General features: G+C 48.0%; 1 protein-coding gene across 1 annotated transcript in view; it reads right to left on the bottom strand.

Moving 5' to 3' along the window:
* Window positions 1-10,539, bottom strand: part of RPS6KA5 (ribosomal protein S6 kinase A5) — a 181,832-nt gene extending 171,293 nt beyond the window's left edge. Inside the window, exon 1 of the mRNA XM_068966566.1 lies at window positions 10,464-10,539. Coding sequence (XP_068822667.1) covers window positions 10,464-10,539 — 76 coding nt within the window. The remainder of the gene's footprint in view (window positions 1-10,463) is intronic.
* Window positions 10,540-23,383: the final 12,844 nt, after the last annotated feature.

Here is a 23,383-nt window from a genome sequence, read left to right as displayed (position 1 = left end):
TCCTCACATGAGGAAGCCATTTTTTTAACAGTGCAAAACTACTCTCCGAAAAATCCTTCAGCAGCTGCACCCTGCACTCAGGGTGACGCCTGAACCACCCACAGCGCCCACGCACCAGCTCGGCCGCCTTCTCCGAGCGTCCCTGCAGCCCTCCCGCTCGGGCGCGAGCTCGGGCCACAAAGGCCTTCCGCCGGTCCCCGGGCTGCAGGCCCCCCTGCGCCGGGACCAGCTGCCGCCGCCTCTGGCAGGAGCGCCTCGCTGCCCGCCCGCCGCGCGGCGCCCCGCGGCAGCAGGGCCGGCCGGACACGCCCCCCTCCTCCGGAGGCCGGCCACCCTCACCTCTCCCGGCGTCGGCACGACCTCACGGCTTATCACAACTGCAACCCTACGGTCAACTGTACGGTTACAAGGGAAGGTCTTTCTCTTAGACGTGTTCGACAAGGGGAGGAGCCGTGCCTAATTTGTTCCCTGCAAAAATCCAGCACCTGTTACGGTGCCAGACACACAAGAATCAACAAGTCCTTAATGGATGAATAAAACTGTGGCTGTTTTGCCCGATTTATACACGACGAAATCACATCAGGGTTACGTGTTTGATTTGTGTGTACCGTTAGATCTGTCCTACTCTAGCCAGTTATGATGTTTCTTTACAAACAAAGGACACTGGTATAAAGGAAAAACGGGCACATTCACGTGGAAAGGGCGAACGCAAATCTACTGCTGAGATTCAGGGTTCACACCCTTTCACTGCAACATCGTTCATTTAGGCAAGAATTACAACATTTCCTTATTACATGTTTCAAATAGTTTTTTTCTGTAGGAAAAACATGTCATTCCAATCCAGTATTGATGTGGTTAGAGGACAGACTGCCTCAGTGGCCTGAATTTTCCCATGACTGAGGGGATATTCCACTAACATAGAAAAGAGAGCCCTGTGTACAACCTCCATCATTTTGCCAGTAAGATTTGTTTTTTAAAGTACGCCTCAATTTTACTGATTTCTCAATACATACTTTTTAAAAACTCTAAAATGCCATTAATTGATCAGAGACCTACTTTTTCCTTCTTAGGAGAAAGATTAAAATGGCACGAACACCACAACAAAGATTTAAGAAACAAAATCCTAGATAGAAAGTCACACGTCTTTCCATGTTGTCCATATTATTCATGCTTTGTATATAAATGCACTGATTTAATGAAATATTTACCTAATTCCTGCTCTGGTCTACAAAAGACTTAGGACAGTTATCGAAATTAACTAAAGTGTAAGGAAGGAATAAAGATTGAGGGCAGAAGATGACGCCAGGAAAAGGCCTGAAGATGCACACTAGGTCACAGCTGTATGTGATGTGGCCCTGAGACGTGGAGCTTCCTAGCCACCAACTTGATAAGAGGCCTGCCCCGGGGGGTCCACTTCACAGCACTCCTATGCAAACCAGAACCGCTGGCCACAGCCGCTCAGCCAGGCTGGGTACTAAGATCAGAAAGGAACATCTTCTTGGGGATTCCCTAGAGGGGACACCATCCTATTTCTTCTAAGAAGTAGACATTTGTTACCAATTTCTACTGAATGGTTGGTTGTTTAAATGACTGACTGCCTCCCACTGGTACCCTATGCAGTTGCCCAAGCCTGGGGCACAATCATCTCCTGGCTCGTCCAGTCTTAAGCAAGATGTGTTGGTTTCCTATTGCTGCTGTGAAAGATTACATAAACTTCATGGTTTATGAACAACATAAATGTGGCTTATTACAGTTCTAGAGCCCAGAAGTCTCAAGCTGGTTCCACAGAGCAGCCAAGTGACAGAGCGCTGCCCTCCTCTTGGGCAGGCCAGGGGCCTGGCGGTCCTCCGCCGTCCGCGCCGCTGCTCCTGGGCCCCTCTCCAGCAGGGGCGTCGCCCCAACTCCTGCTGCCACTGTCGCACCTCCTTCTCGCCGTCTGTTTCCCCTCTCCTAACACGTCCTCTGGGGTCCACCTACTTCCCTCCTGCAAGGACCTCTGCTTACACTGCGCCCATGTCATAACTCCCCACCCTTAAGTATGCAAGGTCTGCCGTGTGAGGAAACATATTTACAGGTTAGGGGAGGAGGTGTATTAATTCAGTCTACCACACAAGACCCCATCAATTTACTTGTCTGCAGATACTGGCAATTTACACATTGTAGGGATGGTGTCAGAAAAATAACATTGTAAGACCAAATTTACATAGGTACAGTAAAGCCACAAGTGGAAAACTCAAAAGTTTTTTCTTTAACTTCCAGAGTTAATCACAGAATTATTTTAAATACTAAGTTCACCTATCTTCCAAAGAATTTGATACATAAAAATATTATTTACACAATTTTTTGTCAGGAACACACTAATTATATAAAAAGAGACACACCCACACCAAAACCTGAGTGTGAAATTTAAAAGTCGCAGTTCCGAGTCCTGGGCTAAAATCTGGGAACTTTACCTGCGTAACTCCAGCTGCCACAGGGCAGGACGCCTACTGAGTATTAAAAAAAGTGAGCGCGCCAGCTCACTCACAACTCTGGGTAGTGCAAAGCCCAGAGAACGTCCGTGACTTCTGGGAGAACAGCTGCAGCTGAACCCGGAGGGGCGCTGCGGCAGACAAACACAGCGAGGGCAGGCTTCTCCTTCAGACTCAATCACCTTCCCTGGAACAGGAGCACGGCAGGGGCGCTCCCACCCCTGAGGCACCCCGAGGCCTGGAAATCGGTCCAGGAGCTCCAAGGAGAAAGCTGCGCCAACGCCTCCCTCCCACTGCAGCTTGGGGTTGACATCTCTCAAAAGCGTGTTTAATTGTGACGCTTCAGTCAACACATGATGTTACTATGCCAGATGTCCCCGGAGGAATTTTCACCAAGCATCAGCTTCTTTTTCAGGGGAGGAATTCAATCCTGCCCACCAGATCACTTGTGTCTCCAGGAATCTGAGGTTTCAGGATTCTTTTCTGCTTTGCAGTGTAGAGATTAATGGCAGGTCTTACACAACAGCTGACTTGCCACCTAAGAAGGTTTTCCCTGACTATGGACCGCAAATACAAAATACACTGGAATCCCCCCAGACTTAAGGGCTGAGATTCCACTTCCTTTGCCCAAATAGATCATTTTCTTAATCTCTAAAACTTGTGATAGAAACTTAAGAACAGATTTTCTTTTAAGGTCTAAGCTCCAGGGAATCAGGTACTATCAATATCCTATTTATGCTTTTGACCTTCCCAATGAATCCCTATAAAGCTAAAGATAGAGCACAAGTTATGCCTGCCCATTTTAAGGTGAGGAAGCTAAAAAACAAAGTGGGGGAAGCACTATAAAAAACGTATGGACACACAGACACAGTATATGTCTACACACGCGTGATACAGAAAGGAGAGCCGCACTGTTCTCACAGATAACCAAGACAGTCAGCCAAAGCATCTTGCTGTAGATAAGCATTATGTTCCTAAAAAGCTAAGTATAAATTAAATCATTATAAATGGAATCATATTTAAAGAGCATCAGATAATTATTTTTCAATGGGATTCAATCATGGGTCCTCTGGCAAAACAGAATTATCTTTTAAAGTAAATCACCACTCCTGACTTTTGTCTATACCAAGGTTGCCACAGAAATTCCACAGAACACCTTTACTCGACCTCTCTTCGCCTTTACTCAGAGGCTCTAAGCAAGAATGGCAGCAACCAAATGGCTAAAATCTTTAATGGGTGGAAGAAATCAATCAAACACATTTTGGGGAAACCAAAGAGACACTGTCCGCTCTCTCTCCCTCTCACACACACACAGAGACAAATACCTCTTGTGAATATAGACACAAAAACCCTCTACAAAACACTAGCAAACTGAATCCAGTGTGGTACATAAAAAGAAGTATACACATTACCCAAGTGGGATTTATCCCAGGAATACAAGGTTGGCTTAACACCCCAAAATTAATATAATACACCTCATCAATAAAACAAAATAAAAACACATGATTATCTCCATAAATGCAAAAAAAGATGCCTTTTCATGATTAAAAATACCCAAACACACAACACTGTAAAGCAACTACACTCCAATAAAAATTCATTAAAAAAGAAATTTGTTTTAAAGCTACCTTGGGAAAGAGGAAACACACACCCAAACCAGGAAGAGAAGAAAATTTCCTCAATCTGACAAAAAGCATCTATGAAAATACCACAGCTAACTTCACACTTAACGCTGAAAGACCAAAGCTAATATTCTAGTTTAGCAGGGCTGCAGGATACAAGACTAATAAAAATAAGCTGTATATGTTTTCAGTGAACAATCCAAAACTTAAACTAAGGAAATAATTTTCAAAGTAGCACCAAAAAAAATAAAGTATGTGGGAATGAATTTAACAAAAGTGTAAATATACATTCTGAAAACTACAAAATGTTGTTAAAAAAAAACAATGAAAGAAGATGTAAATGAATGGAAAAACATTTCATGTTCATGGATCACAAGATTTAATATGCTAAGGTGGCTGCTGCTGCAGCTAAGTCTCTGCAGTCATGTCCGACTCTGTGCGACCCCATAGATGGCAGCCCACCAGGCTCCCCCGTCCCTGGGATTCTCCAGGCAAGAACACTGGAGTGGGTTGCCATTTCCTTCTCCAACGCATGAAAGTGAAAAGTGAAAGTGAAGTCACTCAGTCGTGTCCGACTCTTAGCGACCCCATGGACCGCAGCCCACCAGGCTCCTCCATCCATGGGATTTTCCAAGCCAGAGTACTGGAGTGGGGTGCCATTGCCTTCTCTGGCTAAAGCAGCAATACTCCCAAAACTGATCTACAGGTTCCAGGCAATCCCTACCAGAATTACTGTTGGCTTCTTTATGGAAACTCACAAGCTAGTTCTAAAATTCATATGGAAACTCAAGGGACCCAAAATAGCCGAAATAATTCTGAAAAAGAACAAGGTTGGAAAACTGACCATTTTCAATTTCAAAACTTACCAAACAGTTATAGTCGTCAAGACAGTGTGGTGATGGCTTAAGAAGATACAAACAATCATCTGATCTGAATGGAGAGTCCAAAACGAAATCCATACATTGACAGTTGATTAATTTTTGACAAGGGTGCCGAGAAAATAAAATGGGAAAGAACAGCCTTTCAACAAATAGAGCAAAAATCTAAACGTAATAGCTAAAATCATAAAGACCCTTTGTAACCTTAAATTAGTCAAAGAGTTTTTAGATACAACACCAAAAGCTCAAGAAACAAAGTGAAAAAGTTGATTTCACCAAAATTAAGAGACTGCACTTCTTCTAAGGTTATCACCAAAAAAAAAGACAATTTTCTCCTATAAACTGGGAGAAAATATTTCAAACTATACTAATAAGGGATCTATGTCTACAAAACATAGAGAATTCATATCTCAATAATAAATTAACCAATTTAAAAATGGGCAAAGGATCTGGACAGACATCTCTCCAAACATATACAGAGCACTCATGAGCACATGAAACGATGCCTAACGTCATTGGTCATTAGGAAACACAAATCAAAACTACAGGGAGACACCGCTTCATACTCACGAGAATGGCTATAAGCAAAAAGAAAAACAAGTGACGGCAAGGACATGGAGAAACCGGAACCTGTGCACCCTGCTGGCGGGCTAGACAGCAGTGTTGCTGCTGAGCCGCTTCAGTCGTGTCCGACTCTGCGCGACCCCACAGGTGCGGCGCCCCCGGGCCTGGGACTCTCCAGGCAAGAACACCTGTGCACCCTGCTGGCAGGACTAGACAGCAGTGCTGCCACACTGAAAACCTGAAAGGCTGACACAGACTCACCACGTGATCCAGTAAGTGTACTCTTAACATCTACCCGAGAAAAAAGAACACTCGGGTCCACACAAAACCCTGCACACAAATGCACACAGCAGCAGCATTCACAATGGCCAAAAGGTTGGAACAACCCAAATGTCGACTGATGAATGGACAAACATACAGGGTATATCCATACAATGGAACATTATCTGTCAATTTACAAAATGAAGTGCTGACACACACTAGAAACTGATGGATCTGGAAAACATCACGTTTAGTGAAAGAAACCAGTCATGAAAGATCACACACCGGGCTTCCCTGGCGACCCAGTGGCAAAGACTCTGCCTGCCAGCGCAGAGGACACGGCTCGATCCCTGGTCCAGGAAGGTCCTGTAGCCACGAGGCAACAAACCCATCTGCCACAACCCCTGAGCTTGTCCTTTAGAGCCTGGGAGCCGCAGCCTCTGAGCCCGCGTTCCCAGAACCGGAGCTCTATGACCAGAAGCCATGCTCTCTGCGACTAGAGAGAGGCAGCAGCTGCCGAGACCCACACAGGCAGACGTAAGCAAGAACACATTTAAAATGAAAAAGATCACAGTTTATGAAGTTCCGGAATGTAACATGTTCCTGGGCAAATACACGGACAAAAAGCAGACTTAGCAGATGCCCAGGACTGAGGAATGCGCAGTGAGAATGTGGAGTGACCGAAAAAAGGGTAAGAAGTTTCTCTTTAGAGTGATGGAAAGTTCTAAAATTAGATTGTGGTGGTTGTATAACTATAAATATACTTAAAATGATTGAATTGTATGCTAAAAACAAGTAGACTTCATAGTATGTAAATTGTATCTCAAAAAAAGCTGTTTAACAACAACAGGGAAGCACTGCACCGTCCACACCGCTCTTCCTGTCCCAGGGGAGCCAGCTGTCACGCCAGCAGGACACGCAGGCAGCCACGAGGAGAGGGCCACAGACTGAGGACCTGAAGCGTCCTGCCCACAACATGCGAGTGAGCTGCCTTGAAAGGGCATCTCCTGCCCCAGACAAGTCAACGCGGTCCTGGCCAAAACCTTGACTACAACCCCGTGAGAGACCCTGAGTCAACAACACCAGGCTAAGCAGCTCCCGAATTCCTGAGCCGCAGGAACCACGGTGCTTTAAGTCACTAAGTTTGGGGATCATTTATTGCACAGCAAGAGATAACTAATACCCCTTTCCTGACCTTCTCCTCAGCGTGAGGCTCTCTCTCCTAATGGCGGACATCTACGGAAAAGTGTACCCACCAGTCCGTCCTCTTGTAGGAGTTTAGTCTCACCCCCGTCCGTGTGTTCCCCGGGGTAGCTCTCATGCTAGCGGGACAGGACGCCACTCCCTGGCCTGAGCTGACCAAAGCCAGGCTACTAAAGTCCTTCCCCAAGATGTGCACGCCTGAACCTGATCCAGTACCCAGAGCTGTAAGACCTAAAGCTTAGAGTCCGTCAACAGCTGAGCTCCTGCCCACGTGGAAAAAGGCGAGCAGCAGTGAAGGGGGCCGTTACAGAGACAAGCGAAGACTCAGGATGGAGACAACAGAGACGCACCAGTCCCTGCCTCCAGCGATGTCTGACGCAACCCTGTCGTTTCAGGGGGAGACCACACGTGTCCTGTAACCCCAGTATACAACGTGGAACTCAGTACATGAGCGGTAACGAAATACGGAACAAATGAGATAACCCAATATCCTTCCAATAATAATCCCTGTTTTGCTGCTGTTGTCCGACAGTTAGATTTGATTATTTGAAACCTAAAAGCCCTAACCTTCGTCTTTGCTATCTTTATGCTCTGTGCACCCTTCTCTTACAGTGTGACAATATACGCTAACTACTGGTTTACCCGCCTCCTCCCCGACCAGCAGAGGCCAAGATCCCTTCTCATTTTTGTGTGTCATTAGTACCATTTAGCCTAGAAAACAGAGTGTCAGGAAATGTGCATTTAACTGATCTAATCAATCCCTTTCTCTTCATTTTTAGCTTTCATTGTTGCTGGCATCCATTAACCAACCACCTAACATCTACAAGATACTGGGACTACAATAAACAGATTTTGTCCTGGATTTTCATGCATTCAGTGAATTCACCCAACATTTGAGTACTTACTATATGCCAGGGGCTGAAAATGGATAAAGGACATGGTAGCACCTTACAGTCCAGCACAGACAAGTTAACTATTACAGCTCTGTGTGTTAAACGTCGTTGAAGAGACACACACAGACTGCCAAGCAGTGGGGATCGCGGGGGTTTACACTCGGCTTCAGAAGGCAAGACATACACGGAAAGAGATGACAGCCGAGCAGCACAGCACAGGGCGGGCGCCGAATGAGGACCCTGAACTTGAGCAACCCGCACGCTCCAAGGAAAGACGCTGTTATTGGGTGATCTTCGGACCTACACGAACCAACAGCTCCTGAGAGCCCATTATGTGCCAAGCAAACTGCTTAGCACTTTTCCAACAGAGTCTCCTTCAGTTTTCTATTCTGCAGGTGAGATGAGTGAGTCTGAAAGAGTGAAGCGACCTCCCCAAGTCTACACAGCTAGTAATGGGCAGAGCTCGGCTTTAGAACAAAGTCCAGAATCTGCCTGCAGTTCAGGAGTCGCCAGAGACTTGAGCTTGATCCCTGGATCACAAAGACCCCCTGGAGGAGGAAATGGCAACCCGCTCTCAGTATTCTCGCCTGGACAATCCCATGGACAGAGGAGCCTGGTGGTAGCCACGGGGTCCCAGAGGGCCGGCCTCACTTCCACACCCAGGCCTGCTGTGCTGCTCGGCCCACACCACTGGGACCCCTTCCGTACCTTCCCATGTAACGTGTGTGGCCTTTCTGTTCATCCTACAGCAGACAGCGCAGTGTCGAGCACAGCCGAGGAGTCACCGGCTGCCGACCTGGGATGACTACATGCTTGTCCACATCTTGAGAAGCCAGGGACCACGTCAGATCGAGTTACTGCAGCGCCTCTTACCGCCACGTGTGCTGACAGGAGCCCGGCTGCCTGAGGATGACTGAACCTCTCCAGCTGCATTTTAAGTGTTTTTGACCACTGTATCTGGTCAGTTGTTTCAATGTTCAGCAATAAATCAAAGTGACTGTTCTGTTCCTTTGACAGTTAACAGTCCTAATGAATTCAGTACAATTTCACCAGCTATCAGAAAAACCTCTAAAAATGCAAGCTTGAAGCTGATGATTCAGAGTTAGTAGAGGAGGGAAAATAAAGCAGTACTCATTGTTTTCTACAAAACTAGCATTGTTTGCAAAACCCAGAAACCGAGCAGTTGGTCGACTACTAATCAAGCAGGTTGCTCCTTGGCCAGTCAGCAAAAAGCTGCTTATCGCACCGTGGCCACACGGCCAGGAGGACACAGGGCCGCAAGCAGCTTCTGCTGCACAGCACGAGGCTACATGTATGAATCAGTGAATCGTTACGCAAGAAAAGAAAAAGAAATTCAAAATCTCCACACCAGAAAGCGCCTGACACTGAGCCTGGCACAAATCAGACGTTAATAGAAAAGAATAAAGTAAAAAGCTTATGGAATAAAGTATTGAATAGCCCTGTGAAAACATCAGTTGTCTATTAAACCGAGACAGGAAAACCACACAAGCCCACACAAGTTACATTAGGAACTCCAAAAAATTATGGAGTAACTGGCTCAAGATACATAACAAACTCATATTGACAAAAAAAAAAATTGTTTTAAGCCAATGTTAATGTTGAAATAAGTAAGCATGCATTTGACATCCCTCTTAAGTCACCACACTGGCGCTCAATGGAATGCTAACCAGCAATCACAAAAACTAAAAGAACAAGCGACAGATATAACTTTGCAATCTGTTCAGAACTATACCAAGGTGTGCTAGGCACACACCTGAAACCTGCTACGTAAGCTCTGTCCCCACACAATAAAAGAGTATCCCAAGATGCCAAAGAAGCTGAATCGAAATTCTCAACACTCACAGAAATATTTAATAGTAAATAATGAACAACGCGTTAAAATGTATTATCTGTTCAGAAATGAAAAAGGATCTCTAACAGGGGGCTGGACTCCACAAATATAAACCCAATCTACACCGATTAGTCGGAAGAAGCGTTTCCCGTAAGGAACAACCCAGACCCACAAGGAATAAAGTAAGTATAAAGCCTGAGTCGACTGGAGAGACCCCAAAATCAGCGCGTGAGCGCCGTAAGGGGGCTAATCAGCCGGTTTTACCCGGAGCTTTGAATTTACTGAGCCTCCTCAAGAGACCTTTGACAGAGATTCCAGGCCAAGTTGGGTACTTCACTGTGCTGGCTCGTAAAGCCCTCAGTGCCTGCAGCGCTGCGGCTGGACTGCACGCGGCCGGGGCACAGCCGCCCCTTCCCCGTGCCCAGGACGCCGGCACCTCAGGCGCCCCTCCAGGGAGGCGAGAGCGGGGGAGCCGCGCTCCGAGCGAAGCGTCGCTCCCCCGGCAGCGAGAAAGGCGCGCCTCCCAGACGCGCGAGGGGCAGGTGCGTCCCCGGGCGGGACGGGGCGCGAGCACTCCCGGGCCAGTCAGCGCCGCGGGCCCAGGCCGGCGCGCCGCGCCTGCCCGGAAGCCCCGGGCCCCCCGGACCCCCGCCCGGGCCCCCCGCCCCGCCCCGCGCCGCCCCGCGCCGGGCCCGGCCGGCAGGGGGCGGGCCGCTCACCCGTCCGCAGCTCGTGCTTGACGACGCGGAGCTGCTCTCCGCCGGCGTCCCCGCCGCTGCCGCCCTTCTCCTCCATCTTCCCCTCGCCCGAGCGCGCGGGCTGCGCCGGGACGCCCGGCGCCTCAGCTCCCGCCGCGGCCCCCGGAGCCGGGGCGCGGCCGCTTTCCCGCTCCCGCCGCCTCCCCTCGGCGGGCGCCGCTAGCACCGCGCAGCCACTCCGCCCCGCTCCCCGCCTCCCCCGGAGCCGCCCCGCCCACAGCCAGCAGGGTCGGCGGCCTTGCGAGTCGCCGTCGCCGATTGGGCGCGGGGCGCGCGCCGCCGCCAGCGCCGGGCCCCGTTGGGCAGCGCCGTCTGACGCGAGGCGAGCGGCCCCGCCCCGCGGCTGGAACTGTTGTTGCTCGCGGGCGGCAGGCGAGGGAGGAGCGCGTGCGATCCGATTGGTGAGGCCGGCTTTTGCTCCGCCCACCCGCGCTGCTGCGCACGCGCAGTCGGAGCCTTCCCGTCCCCGACATTCCCAGGACGGCCACGCCCCTTATCCCCCAGCCCCGATCTGTTAGTAAACAGACTAGTAGTCTGGAGGCGCTCGGGGCCTGTGATTGGCTGTTGCTGAAAGAGGCGGGGAGGGCTGATTGGACAGTTTGGTCCGCCAATCACCATGGACAGAGGAGGAGCCTGGAAGAAAGCGCTTCTCTCGCACGTGTTTGCAGGTGTTCGAACCTCAAGGCCTCAAGCATTCCAAGGTTTGCGCCCGCTGGGCCACGGTGTGTCTCTAAAGGATGTTGCTCGTCCTAGTAAGTTCTGAACAAAGTAAAGTGGAGTTCGTGCTTGAGTACAGGTAGTTCTTAGACATTTCAAAAATTCACAATCCCAGCTCTCCTTGAGGACTTTTGCAGTGGATAAACATTTTCATTTTGTACTGGTTCAGACGGTAAAGAATCTGTCTGCTATGCAAGAGACCTGGGTTCATTCCCTGGGTCAGCAGGATCCCCTGGGAGAAGAGCATGGCAACCCACTCCAGTATTCCTGCATGGGAATGCCGTGGACAGAGGAATCTGGCGGGCCACAGCCGTGGGGTTGCACAGAGTCCCCAACACGACTGAGCAACTAATACTTTTTCTTTTCAGGCACCAAATGACTACGTAAATTAATAAGATAGAATATAAATCCTGTCCCTTAGCAGCTTTCAGTAGAACATGAGAAACAATCTTTGTGTATACACAGGAAACTTTAAAGCAGGATTTGAAATAAAACAGTTATACAACCCTAGAGAATTGCACAGATGCCAATAATTGTTCTCAGTAGAGGAACTGAGGAAGGGTTTTAGGGCACTGAGGCACTTGAGATAACCGACTTAAAGGATGGATGAAATAGAAGCACCAGCTGCAGATATTTCATACAGAGATAGTAACTGTGAGCTAGGCTTGGAAGTAGAGAAGACAAGGGTGAGTTATGATTGCTAATGCTGGGTGGAGATATGATGTTAGGAACATAGTTGAAAAGATAAGCCTTGGCACAATAAGGGAGAATCTTGACTACAATACTAGGCAGTGCACATTTTGTTTAGGACAGGATGAGGAGCCCCAAAGACTACCTGTGATGTCAGAGCTCTTCTCTTGGATGTTAGCTTCGGTCGTAGTGAGAAGACAGCCTGAGGGAGGAGGAGAAATGTGGCACAGCAAGAATACTGCGGCAAGGTTAGAGCTTACCAGGATTTCCGGCCGTGGGCGTGAGAATGGGAAAAGGAGGGAATTAAAGATGGACACCTAGATAGGGTTCACATAAAAGTGGACGTTTAAACCAAGCAGGATTGGGTTAGGGGGAGGCCAGCAAACTTTTTCTATGAAGAGCCAGGTGGTAGGTGGTTATGTTGGGCTTTGCTGGCGCAGTCTCTTTCACAGCTGTTCATCTCTGCTCTTTCAGTGTGAAAGCAGCATAAACAAGCACACTAGTGGATGTGACTGTGTTCCAATAAAACTTTATGGACACTAATTAAATCTAACACAATTTTCACATGATTATATATTCTTTTAATTCTTTTCAAACATCCAAAAATATAAAAATAATTCTTGGCTCTTGGGCCATTAAAAAAAAAATAGGAAATCAGATTTGCCTGCAGGCCATAGTTTGCAGACTCCTGGCTTAAAGTGCCACCGGAAGAAGCCAAGACGCCACAGGGGCTCGTTCGGGTGGCTCCCTCAGCTCCTGGGCTCACCTGCATGGAACACTCCTCCCACTAAACCGGGACTGTCTACTTACTCGTCTTTCTCTTCCACAAGTAGTATGCTCTTTGGAGCCAGGAAATGACTGTGTGCAAGTGTTCATTTGTTCACTCAGCAACTTTTATGCCAATTACAAACCAAGTTCTGTGATGGAGGCTAGAGACGCAAGGGGAGCCAGGCAGATGCAGTCTCTGCTCTTATGGAGCAGAGAGTCTCAGAATGGAAAGGAGCACGGAATACCCACATAGAGGGGTGTAAACTTCCCAACTCAATCATGCTATAAAGGAAAACTGTAGCGTGCCACAATAGGGTACACTGGGGGGACCTATTTAAGTTAGAGGAGCTTGGAGCTTGGAGGCCTGTATAAGGAAGTATCTTTTAAACTGATTCTTTAAAGATGAGTAGATTTTAACCAGGATGTGGCAGAGCCTGGCCTGATGCTCACCAATCTCATTTCCTCTTCCTGGACACACAGGAAAAATGCATTTTTCCCTTTGCAGCTAGGCTGGGGTCATGTGCCTATGATCCTGCCAGTGGGGTGTGGGCAGGTGTGATGTGCCATTCCAGGCCTGGCCCCATCTATAGTCATCCACGCTCTGTTCTCTTTACACAGCATCTGAATTGTGGGCATTCCACAGTTTAGACCAGCCCCGAACCCGCGTCTCCATGTGAAGAAGAGCCGTCCTGACCTCCATCAGACTGAGATGTGAGCAATGAGGAAATCTTTTCAGGCACCACCTATTGAGATGATGGGGTTGTTTGCTACCAAAGCAGAAGCCAGCCTACCCTGACGATTGCAGAAGGGAATCGCTGCGGGGAGAGGATTCGAAGGAAGATGCAAATGCAAGCTCTGAGACTTGCAAGGAGCATTTGTGTTCTAGAGCTTGAGAGAACGCAGATGGGGCTCCCTTAACAGGGTGAGCAGGAGATGGGGTGAGGGAGGCAGAAAGAGACTTGGTGGTTAAGTCCGTGGCAAGCCTATTAATAGTTTGGGAGTTTTTCCTATGTGAAGTCAAAAGGGGGAATGATGGAGTTGACGAAGTATTTCCACAAGGAACTGTGCGGTTCGTATTTGGAGAGTGGGCTGGAGGGAGCAGGAGGGATACAGGGAGACCAGTTAGGAAGTTATCACAGTAGTCAGGGTGCAAGGTGACAGCCGGTGCTATAGATAGGGAAAAGAAGGGGAAGGCGTCCAGATGCATATCTTAGACTTCATGGAGGGTTGATTTCATTGACGAGGGTAGAAGGGATGTCTGAAATGACACCAAAGTTTCTAGCAGGTGCAACTGCGTGGATGGGAGAGAAAGGTGGCACTGTGTAATGAAGGGGTGAACTGAAGGAAGGGCACAGCACAGAGGGATACTGAGTTTAATTTAGAAAGCAACCATACTGCAAAGAAAAATTAGTTAAGATCAGTCCTGGGTGTTCATTGGAAGGACTGATGCTAAAGCTGAAACTCCAGTACTTTGGCCACCTCATGCAAAGAGTTGACTCATTGGAAAAGACTCTGATGCTGGGAGGGATTGGGGGCAGGAGGAGAAGGGGACGACCCAGGATGAGATGGCTGGATGGCATCACCGATTCGATAGACATGAGTCTGAGTGAACTCCGGGAGTTGGTGATGGACAGGGAGGCCTGGCGTGCTGGGATTCATGGGATCACAAGGAGTCAGACACGGCTGAGTGACTGAACTGAACTGAACTGAATGAAAAATAAGGAAATTCTGACACACGCTACAACATGTATGAACCCTGAAGATATTATGCTAAGTGAAGTAAGCCAGCCACAAAAGAACAAATTCTGTATGACTGTGCTTATCTGAAGTACTGAGACAGGAAGTGGACTAGGGGTTACAGGCAGGTGTGAGAGGAGTAGGACGTTACTGTTGGATGGGTACAGAGCTTCAGTCTTGTAAGATGAAAAGAGTTCTGGAGACGGGTGGTAGGGATGGTCACACGACAGTGTGGACGAACTTAATGCAACTGAACTGTACGCCTAAAGTAGTTAGAATGTAAATTTTATGTCAGGTGCATTTTACCACAATTTAAAAAAGAAAGAATTCTAATTTTAAAAAAGTTTAATTTTGAGACATTCAGTGCCTGTAGTATGTAGCTATGTGTCTGTATGAGTCTGGATCTCTGCAGAGAGGTCTAGGGCAGAGGTAGGAATTTAGGAATCACTGGCCTATAGATGGTATTTGAGGCCAGAGGCATCAATAAGATTAAGGGGGAGAGAATGTGAAGGGAAGAGAAGAGGAGCCCAGGACTGAAGTCTAGGAATTTCAACAATGACGTTGAAAAGGGCGAGTCGGAAGTGCAGAAGAAAAATCCGGAAAGTTTTCTATCTTGGAAGCCAAGGTGTTTCAAGAAGGAGGAAGTGGTCACGTGGGTTCCATGCCCTGAGCGGTCACATAAGACAAAATCTGGGGAAGATTTCATAAATGTGCCCCTTGAGTGCCACTGGTGACAATTTCCTATGCAGTTTTGGTAAAGCAGGTGGGAGGAAAAGGAGCAGAAACTGCGGACGAACGTGTTTCTCCAGGAATCTGCTTCTGAAGGGAATAAGGAAGGAAGGCCCTAGCTGGAGGCACCCAGGGAGTTCATCTGTGTTTTTTTTACTTTTTAGTTTCAGATCATTGCAGATCATTGCAGATCACTTGTCAGGAAGATCCACTGGAGAAGGGATAGGCTGCCCACGCCAGTTATTCTCGGGGGCCTGCAGTGCAGGACACCTGGGCTCAATCCCTGGGGTGGAAGGTCCCCTGGAGAATGGAACAGCACTCCAGTGTTCTGGCCTGGAGAATTCCACGGACTGTATAGTCCATGGGGTCACAAAGAGTCGGACACTACTGAGCGACTTTCACTGTCACTTCTTTGCAAAAAAGTAAATATATTACAAAGTTTCCACATATCCTCCGCCTAGGTTTTCCTGAGGTTAATATGTTGCATACTATAATCCAGTCATCAAAACTGAGAAATCAACATTGGTACAATATTGCTGAATACACTATAGACACTACAGATTTCACTTCTTTCATAAAAATGGTTTCCATGTTTGTTAATGATTGAAAAGGGATTAAAATAAGAAGGGACTGCCATGATATAGGGAGATTGTGTGAGATTTAAATGTCAGTGGGCCAGAAGCCAGTCCACTTTCCTACACTAACCCTGACCCATTAGTCTCCACTCTGGTCAGTTCAGTTCAGTCGCTCAGCCGTGTCCGGCTCTCTGCGACCCCATGGACAATAGCACGCCAAGCCTCCCTGTCCACCACCAACTCCCGGAGTTTACTCAAGCTCATGTCCATTAAGTCAGTGATGCCATCCAGCCATCTCATCCTCTGTCATCCACTTTTCCTCCCACCTTCAGTCTTTCCCAGCATCAGGGTCTTTTCCAGTGAGTCAGTTCTTCGCATCAAGTGGCCAAAGTATTGGAGTTTCAGCTTCAGAATTGGTCCTTCCAATGAACATTCAGGACTGATTTCCTTTAGGATGGACTGGCTGGATCTCCTTGCTGTCCATGGGACTCTTTAGTCTTTTCTTGCCTTTCATGACCTTGACTGTTTTGAAAACTACTGGTTACTTACTTTTGCAGTATGACCTTCCGTTTGGATTTATCTGATGTTTTCTTTATAGTTGAATTGCTGTTGCACATTTTTGGCAAGAGTCCCACCAAGATGGAACATGCTGTGTCAATTCATCATATCAGGGGTACCCAGGGATTGGACTTGAGTTTCCTGCATTGCTGACAGATTCTTTACCATCTGAGCCACCAAGGAAGCGCAATCAGGGGTACAAGAACTTCATCTTATTATTGCTTGTGGTGCCACCCTTGAACACGGGGTTAAGGGTGGTGTTTGCCAGATTCCTCTGAAGTCGTTCTTTTCCCGTTGTAATTAATAAATATTGGGAAGGCGAGTGAGACCCTTTTAGACTATGCAAATACCCAGTTTCTCTTTAAACCTCTGCCCACTGATTTTAGCATCTTTTGGTAGACATTGCTTACAGCAATTATGACTATGATATTTCTATTGTTAATTTTCTATTCAGTTGTATTTTAAGATGAAAAGTGCTGGAACATGTTTGCATGGTGGTGTGATGTTCATGGAGGAGAGGATCAGTTCAGTTCAGTTTAGTTCAGTCGCTCAGTCGTGTCCGACTCTTTGCGATCCCATGAATCGCAGCACGCCAGGCCTCCCTGTCCATCACAAACTCCCGGAGTTCACTCCGACTCACGTCCATCGAGTCGGTGATGCCATCCAGCCATCTCATCCTCGGTCGTCCCCTTCTCCTGCCCCCAATCCCTCCCAGCATCAGAGTCTTTTCCAATGAGTCAACTCTTCGCATGAAGTGGCCAAAGTATTGGAGTTTCAGCTTTAGCATCATTCCTTCCAAAGAAATCCCAGGGCTGATCTCCTTTAGTATGGACAGGCTGGATCTCCTTGCAGTCCAAGGGACTCTCAAGAGTCTTCTCCAACACCACAGTTCAAAAGCATCAATTCTTCGGCGCTCAGCCTTCTTCACAGTCCAACTCTCACATCCATACATGACCACTGGAAAAACCATAGCCTTGACTAGACGGACCTTAGTCAGCAAAGTAATGTCTCTGCTTTTGAATATACTATCTAGGTTGCTCATAACTTTTCTTCCAAGAAGTAAGCGTCTTTTAGTTTCATGGCTGCAGTCACCATCTGCAGTGATTTTGCAGCCCAAAAAAATAAAGTCAGCCACTGTTTCTACTGTTTCCCCATCTATTTCCCATGAAGTGATGGGACCGGATGCCATGATCTTCGTTTTCTGAATGTTGAGCTTTAAGCCAACTTTTTCACTCTCCTCTTTCACTTTCATCAAGAGGCTTTTTAGTTCCTCTTCACTTTCTGCCATAAGGGTGGTGTCATCTGCATATCTGAGGTGATTGATATTTCTCCCGGCAATCTTGATTCCAGCTTGTGTTTCTTCCAGTCCAGCGTTTCTCATGATGTACTCTGCATAGAAGTTAAATAAGCAGGGTGACAATATACAGCCTTGACGGACTCCTCCTTTTCCTATTTGGAACCAGTCTGTTGTTCAATGTCCAGTTCTAACTGCTGCTTCCTGACCTGCATACAGATTTCTCAAAGGGCAGGTCAAGTGGTCTGGTATTCCCATCTCTTTCAGAATTTTCCACAGTTTATTGTGATCCACACAAAGGCTTTGGCATAGTCAATAAAGCAGAAATAGATGTTTTTCTGGAACTCTCTTGCTTTTTCCATGATCCAGCAGATGTTAGCAATTTGATCTCTGGTTCCTCTGCCTTTTCTAAAACCAGCTTGAACATTAGGGAGTCCACAGTTCACATATTGCTGAAGCCTGGCTTGGAGAATTTTGAGCATTACTTTACTAGCATGTGAGATGAGTGCAATTGTGTGGTAGTTTGAGCATTCTTTGGCATTGCCTTTCTTTGGAATTGGAATGAAAACTGACCTTTTCCAGTCCTGTGGCCACTGCTGAGTTTTCCAAATTTGCTGGCATATTGAATGCAGCCCTTTCACAGCATCATCTCTCAGGATTTGAAGCAGCTCAACTGGAATTCCATCACCTCCACTAGCTTTGTTCATAGTGATGCTTTCTAAGGCCCACTTGACTTCACATTCCAGGATGTCTGGCTCTAGATTAGTGATCACATCATCATGATTATCTGGGTCGTGAAGCTCTTTTTTGTACAGTTCTTCCGTGTATTCTTGCCACTCTTCTTAATATCTTCTGCTTCTGTTAGGTCCAGACCATTTCTGTCCTTTATCGAGCCCATCTTTGCATGAAATGTTCCCTTGGTATCTCTAATTTTCTTGAAGAGATCTCTAGTCTTTCCCATTCTGTTGTTTTTCTCTATTTCTTTGCATTGACCACTGAAGAAGGCTTTCTTATCTCTTCTTGCTATTCTCTGGAACTCTGCATTCAGATGCTTATATTTTTCCTTTTCTCCTTTGCTTTTTGCTTCTCTTCTTTTCACAGCTATTTGTAAGGCCTCCCCAGACAGCCATTTTGCTTTTTTGCATTTCTTTTCCATGGGGATGGTCTTGATCCCTGTCTCCTGTACAGTGTCACGAACCTCATTCTGTAGTTCATCAGGCACTCTGTCTATCAGATCTAGGCCCTTAAATCTATTTCTCACTTCCACTGTATAATCATAAGGGATTTGATTTAGGTCATACCTGAATGGTCTAGCGGTTTTCCCTGTTTTCTTCAATTTAAGTCTGAATTAGATAATAAGGAGTTCATGATCTGAGCCACAGTCAGCTCCTGGTCTTGTTTTTGTTGACTATATAGAGCTTCTCCATTTTGGCTGCAGAGAATATAATCAATCTGATTTTGGTGTCGACCATCTGGTGATGTCCATGTGTAGAGTCTTCTCTTGTGTTGTTGGAAGAGGATGTTTGCTATGACCAGTGCATTTTCTTGGCAAAACTCTATTAGCCTTTGCCCTGCTTCATTCCACATTCCAAGGCCAAATTTGCCTGTTACTCCAGGTGTTTCTTGACTTCCTACTTTTGCATTCCAGACCCCTATAATGAAAAGGACATCTTTTTTGGGTGTTAGTTCTAAAAGGTCTTGTAAGTCTTCATAAAACTGTTCAACTTCAGCTTCTTCAGTGTTACTGGTTGGGGCATGGACTTGGATTACTGTGATATTGAATGGTTTGCCTTGGAGACGAACAGAAATCATTCTGTTGTTTTTGAGATTGCATCCAAATACTGCATTTCAGACTCTTTTATTGACCATGATGGCTACTCCATTTCTTCTGAGGGATTCCTGCCCGCAGTAGTAGATATAATGGTCATCTGAGTTAAATTCACCCATTCCAGTCCATTTTAGTTCGCTGATTTAGTTCGTGAATGTCGACATTCACCCTTGCCATCTCTTGTTTGACCACTTCCAATTTGCCTTGATTCATGGACCTGACATTCCAGGTTCCTATGCAATATTGCAATCACCAGTCACACCCACAACTGGGTATTGTTTTTGCTTTGGCTCCATCCCTTCATTGTTTCTGGAGTTAGTTCCCCACTGATCTCCAGTAGCGTATTGGGCACCTAATGACCTGGGGAGTTCCTTTTTTGGTATCCTATCATTTTGCCTTTTCGGGGTTCTCAAGGCAAGAATACTGAAGAGGCTTGCCATTCCCTTCTCCAGAGGACCACATTCTGTCAGACCTCTCCACCATGACCCACCCGTCTTGGGTTGCCCCGCAGGCATGGCTTGGTTTCACTGAGTTAGACAAGGCTGTGGTCCTACTGTGATTAGATTGACTAGTTTTCTGTGAGTATGGTTTCAGTGTGTCTGCCCTCTTGCGACACCTACCATCTTACTTGGGTTTCTCTTACCTTGGCGTGGGGTATCTCTTCACGGCTGCTCCAGCCAAGCACAGCCGCCGCTCCTTACCTTGGGTGAGGGGTATCTCCTCACTGCCGCCCTTCCTGACCTTCAACGTGGGATGGCTCCCCTGGGCCCTCCCGTGGCTGCGCAGCCACCGCTCCTCGGGTGGCTCCTCCCGGCCGCCGGCTCTGGCCTCGGGCTCGGGGTGGCTCCTCAGGGTCACTGCCCCTGGCCTCGGGCATGAGGTGGCTTCTGCCGGCCGCCCCTGACCACGGACGTGGGGTATCTCCTCCCGGCCGCCACTGGCCTCGGACGGAGGAGAGGTTGGAGAACCAATGAAGAAAATCTCTCTGAGAGTGGACGGGGTTTGGAGCCTGAGCTGTCTGCGAGGGTCGCCTTTGATGGGAGGAGGTGACACGTCTTTCACGGTGGCAGGCAGAGGGGAGTGGGGCTAGAGGCAGGCCTGGACCAGCTTGTGGACCTGAGGGCATCTCGGTCCTCTCATCTCAGCATCCCTGGCATCTCACATTGGCTGAGCCCAACAGAGGCTTTCAGTGAATGTTTGTTAAGTGAATGAGAGAGAGAGCAGGAAGCATGCCTCTAAAGAGTAGGCACACTGTGGCCGATTCATGTTGACGTTTGGCAGAAGACAGCAAAATTCCATAAAGCAGTTATCTTTCAATTAAAAATAAATAAATTTTTAAAAATAAAGAGTAGGTATAAAAAGGCTCGCTAATTGTGGATATAATCTCAGTAAAGCAGGAATAGGCTCTGTGAGCTGATCCCGCCTGTAAATAGCTAAAAACTATACAATCGTGCACACATGTAGCAAAAATTTCCGACAGACAATTCAGACAGTCCAGCCCTGTGCTGAGGGGCCGGGGAGATGGGATGAGATGGATTTGGGATTTAAGGATAGTGGAAACAGTTTGGAACAGTCACTGTAGAAAATAGATGCCGTGGGACAGCTTGGGTGATCGCTGACTAGCCCAGGCGGCTCAGGCAGGGTTTGGAGACGGGCAGCTGGGCGACAACCTGGTTGAGAGGGCAGTGCAGCCAGCCCTGAACTGCTCACCTGGGAGCCCGGGCTGGAGACCAGCAGCCGGAGCTGACGGGGCCGAGCGAGACAGCCCTTCCCAGGCTTGGCTGCACACTGGAGTCAGCTGGCATACTTAAAATATATATATATGCATTTCCATCCCTGGGAAGTGTGCGTTAGTTGCTCTGAAGCCTGGACTTTACTATTATTCTTTTATAAGCTCCCAATTGATTATAATGTAGAACCAATTTTGCAATGTGCAACTCTAACGTGCAGCCATTAGGGCAGAGGATGGTAAGTAAGAACAAGTCGAAGTTTGGAAACAATGGCAACTTTTCAGAGGTAGCGATGATGCCAGATAGAGTAGGAAGGAAAGGTGGAAATCAGGGGTTGAAAACGCCGAATGAAGTGGGTGGGCGGGGCTCCCCTGATGAGGCAGCGACGCGAGAGGGTTCACAGGCGGCTGATGCAGGAGGCACAGGAGAGTCGGGTTCGATCCCAGGGTGGGGAGGATGCCCTGGGGGGGGATGTGGCAGCCCGCTCCAGTGTTCTTGCCTGGAGAATCCCACAGACAGAGGAGCCTGGCGGGCTACAATCCATAGGGTCGCAGAGTCACACAGCTGAGCGACTAAGCGTACACACAGTGGGCGGATGGTTGGGGTCACAGGAGGAAGCATGTTGAGGAGGAGTCAGATGGTGGACAGGGCTCTGGGTGCAGCCCTCCCTCCTGCCCTGAGAGATGGACAGGTAGGGAAAGCAGGTCCGTGCATGACAGGGCTGGGAAGGACAGGGCATCCGGGAGAAAGTCAAGTCTCTGCCAAGGCTGGGAAGAGTGACAGAGGCGTAAGCTTGGAAATAGGATTGTTCCCCCTAGGAATGGCCTTCCACCAGGCTTGCTGGTACTCGGTGCTGGAATGGGGCTCCCCGCTCAGCCTGTTGTCTTGTGGGCCTGCGTCCGTGGCATCCTGCCGTGTGGGCCTCTTACCCTTAGACGGGGCTCGGGAGGACTGAGCGCAGCGGCGGCGGAGAGCCTGGCTTGTGTAAGGCCTCAAGACTCAGCGAGCCCATTTTCACGCAGTGTGAGCTGCTTCATCTTTGACTTTGTAAGAACTGGGACTCTCCAATCTCACCACCTCACGCCCTTTATGACCCCACGGGCTGTACCCCGCCAGGTTCCGCTGTCCGTGGACGCTTCCAGGCAAGAACACTAGAGAGGGTTGCAATTTCCTTCTCCAGGGGATCTTCCCAACCCAGTAATCAAACCCACGTCTCTTGGACCTCCTGCGTGGGCAGGTGGATTCTTAACCACTGCACCACCTGGGAAGAACCTCTTTACAAAAACAAAAAGTGACGTTGTCATCATCTCGATTCTGTCTTTGGCTCTGTCAGAACCTCCCTGTGTGACATAGACTCAGGACATTTAAGGGGCTCTCTGTAGGCGCAGAGGCCGACAGAGTCAGGCAGTCTGACATTCATACTCTCAGAAGTCAGCCATCCACCGCTGGAATGGATATGTTGCCGCTGTTCTCAGCGAGGAGGTTGGGAAGCCACACACACCTGGAGTTCACAGCTAGGAAGGAAACCCTGTGATGGGGTGCGAGCCCTCCGAATGAGGCCACTACGGAGGCCTTGACTGAATCTGAGGATCGAGTCTGAGATCCAACTGTGTGGGCCTGTGCCAACCCGCGCACAGCTGGGAGAGGCCGTAGAGGCATGCACGTCACAAACAGATCCAGTTAAAGTTAGCCAAGACATTTCACTCCCTTCCTGCTCATACACACACCCCCAAATCCGGAAGCAACGAACAGCAAAGCAAAGCAAAAACACAGAAAAAGCCCCACTTTTAATGAAGCAAAGAAACTCTCAAAACCTCAAACCACAAACCGTGAAGTGTGCCTGCCAAACACTAAAATTCTGCACTGAAATTGCTGAAATGTGGAGAGCCAACGTACACTGCCTCCAGCCTTGAGCCGGAAACACATTTTCTTAGGTGTTGGTGTCATACTCCCAAGGGACCAAATCATTGATCCTTGAATTGGAGTGGGATTTCCCAAAGGCCGGGGGGATCTTCTGTTCCCGGGGGAACAGGAGGTAAGTCTAGGTGATACATGGAGAGTCATTTAATTACATCAAATAGTGTAATGAAAGGCAGTCCATTTGGAGCTAGGTTTCATTTGTGATTACATCAAGAAGACAGTCTTGATTTGATGCCAATGGCCTTTAACTTATTTCTCATTTTACTAATCTCTCTTTCTGACTAGAAAAACACAGACCTCAGACAAGGGTATCTGGCTAGAACTTGCTGTCTGTG

This window comes from Capricornis sumatraensis, chromosome 2 (assembly GCF_032405125.1).
Source record: "Capricornis sumatraensis isolate serow.1 chromosome 2, serow.2, whole genome shotgun sequence".
Classification (NCBI taxonomy): Eukaryota; Metazoa; Chordata; class Mammalia; order Artiodactyla; family Bovidae; genus Capricornis; species Capricornis sumatraensis.
This window is presented reverse-complemented; position numbering and strand designations above follow the sequence as displayed.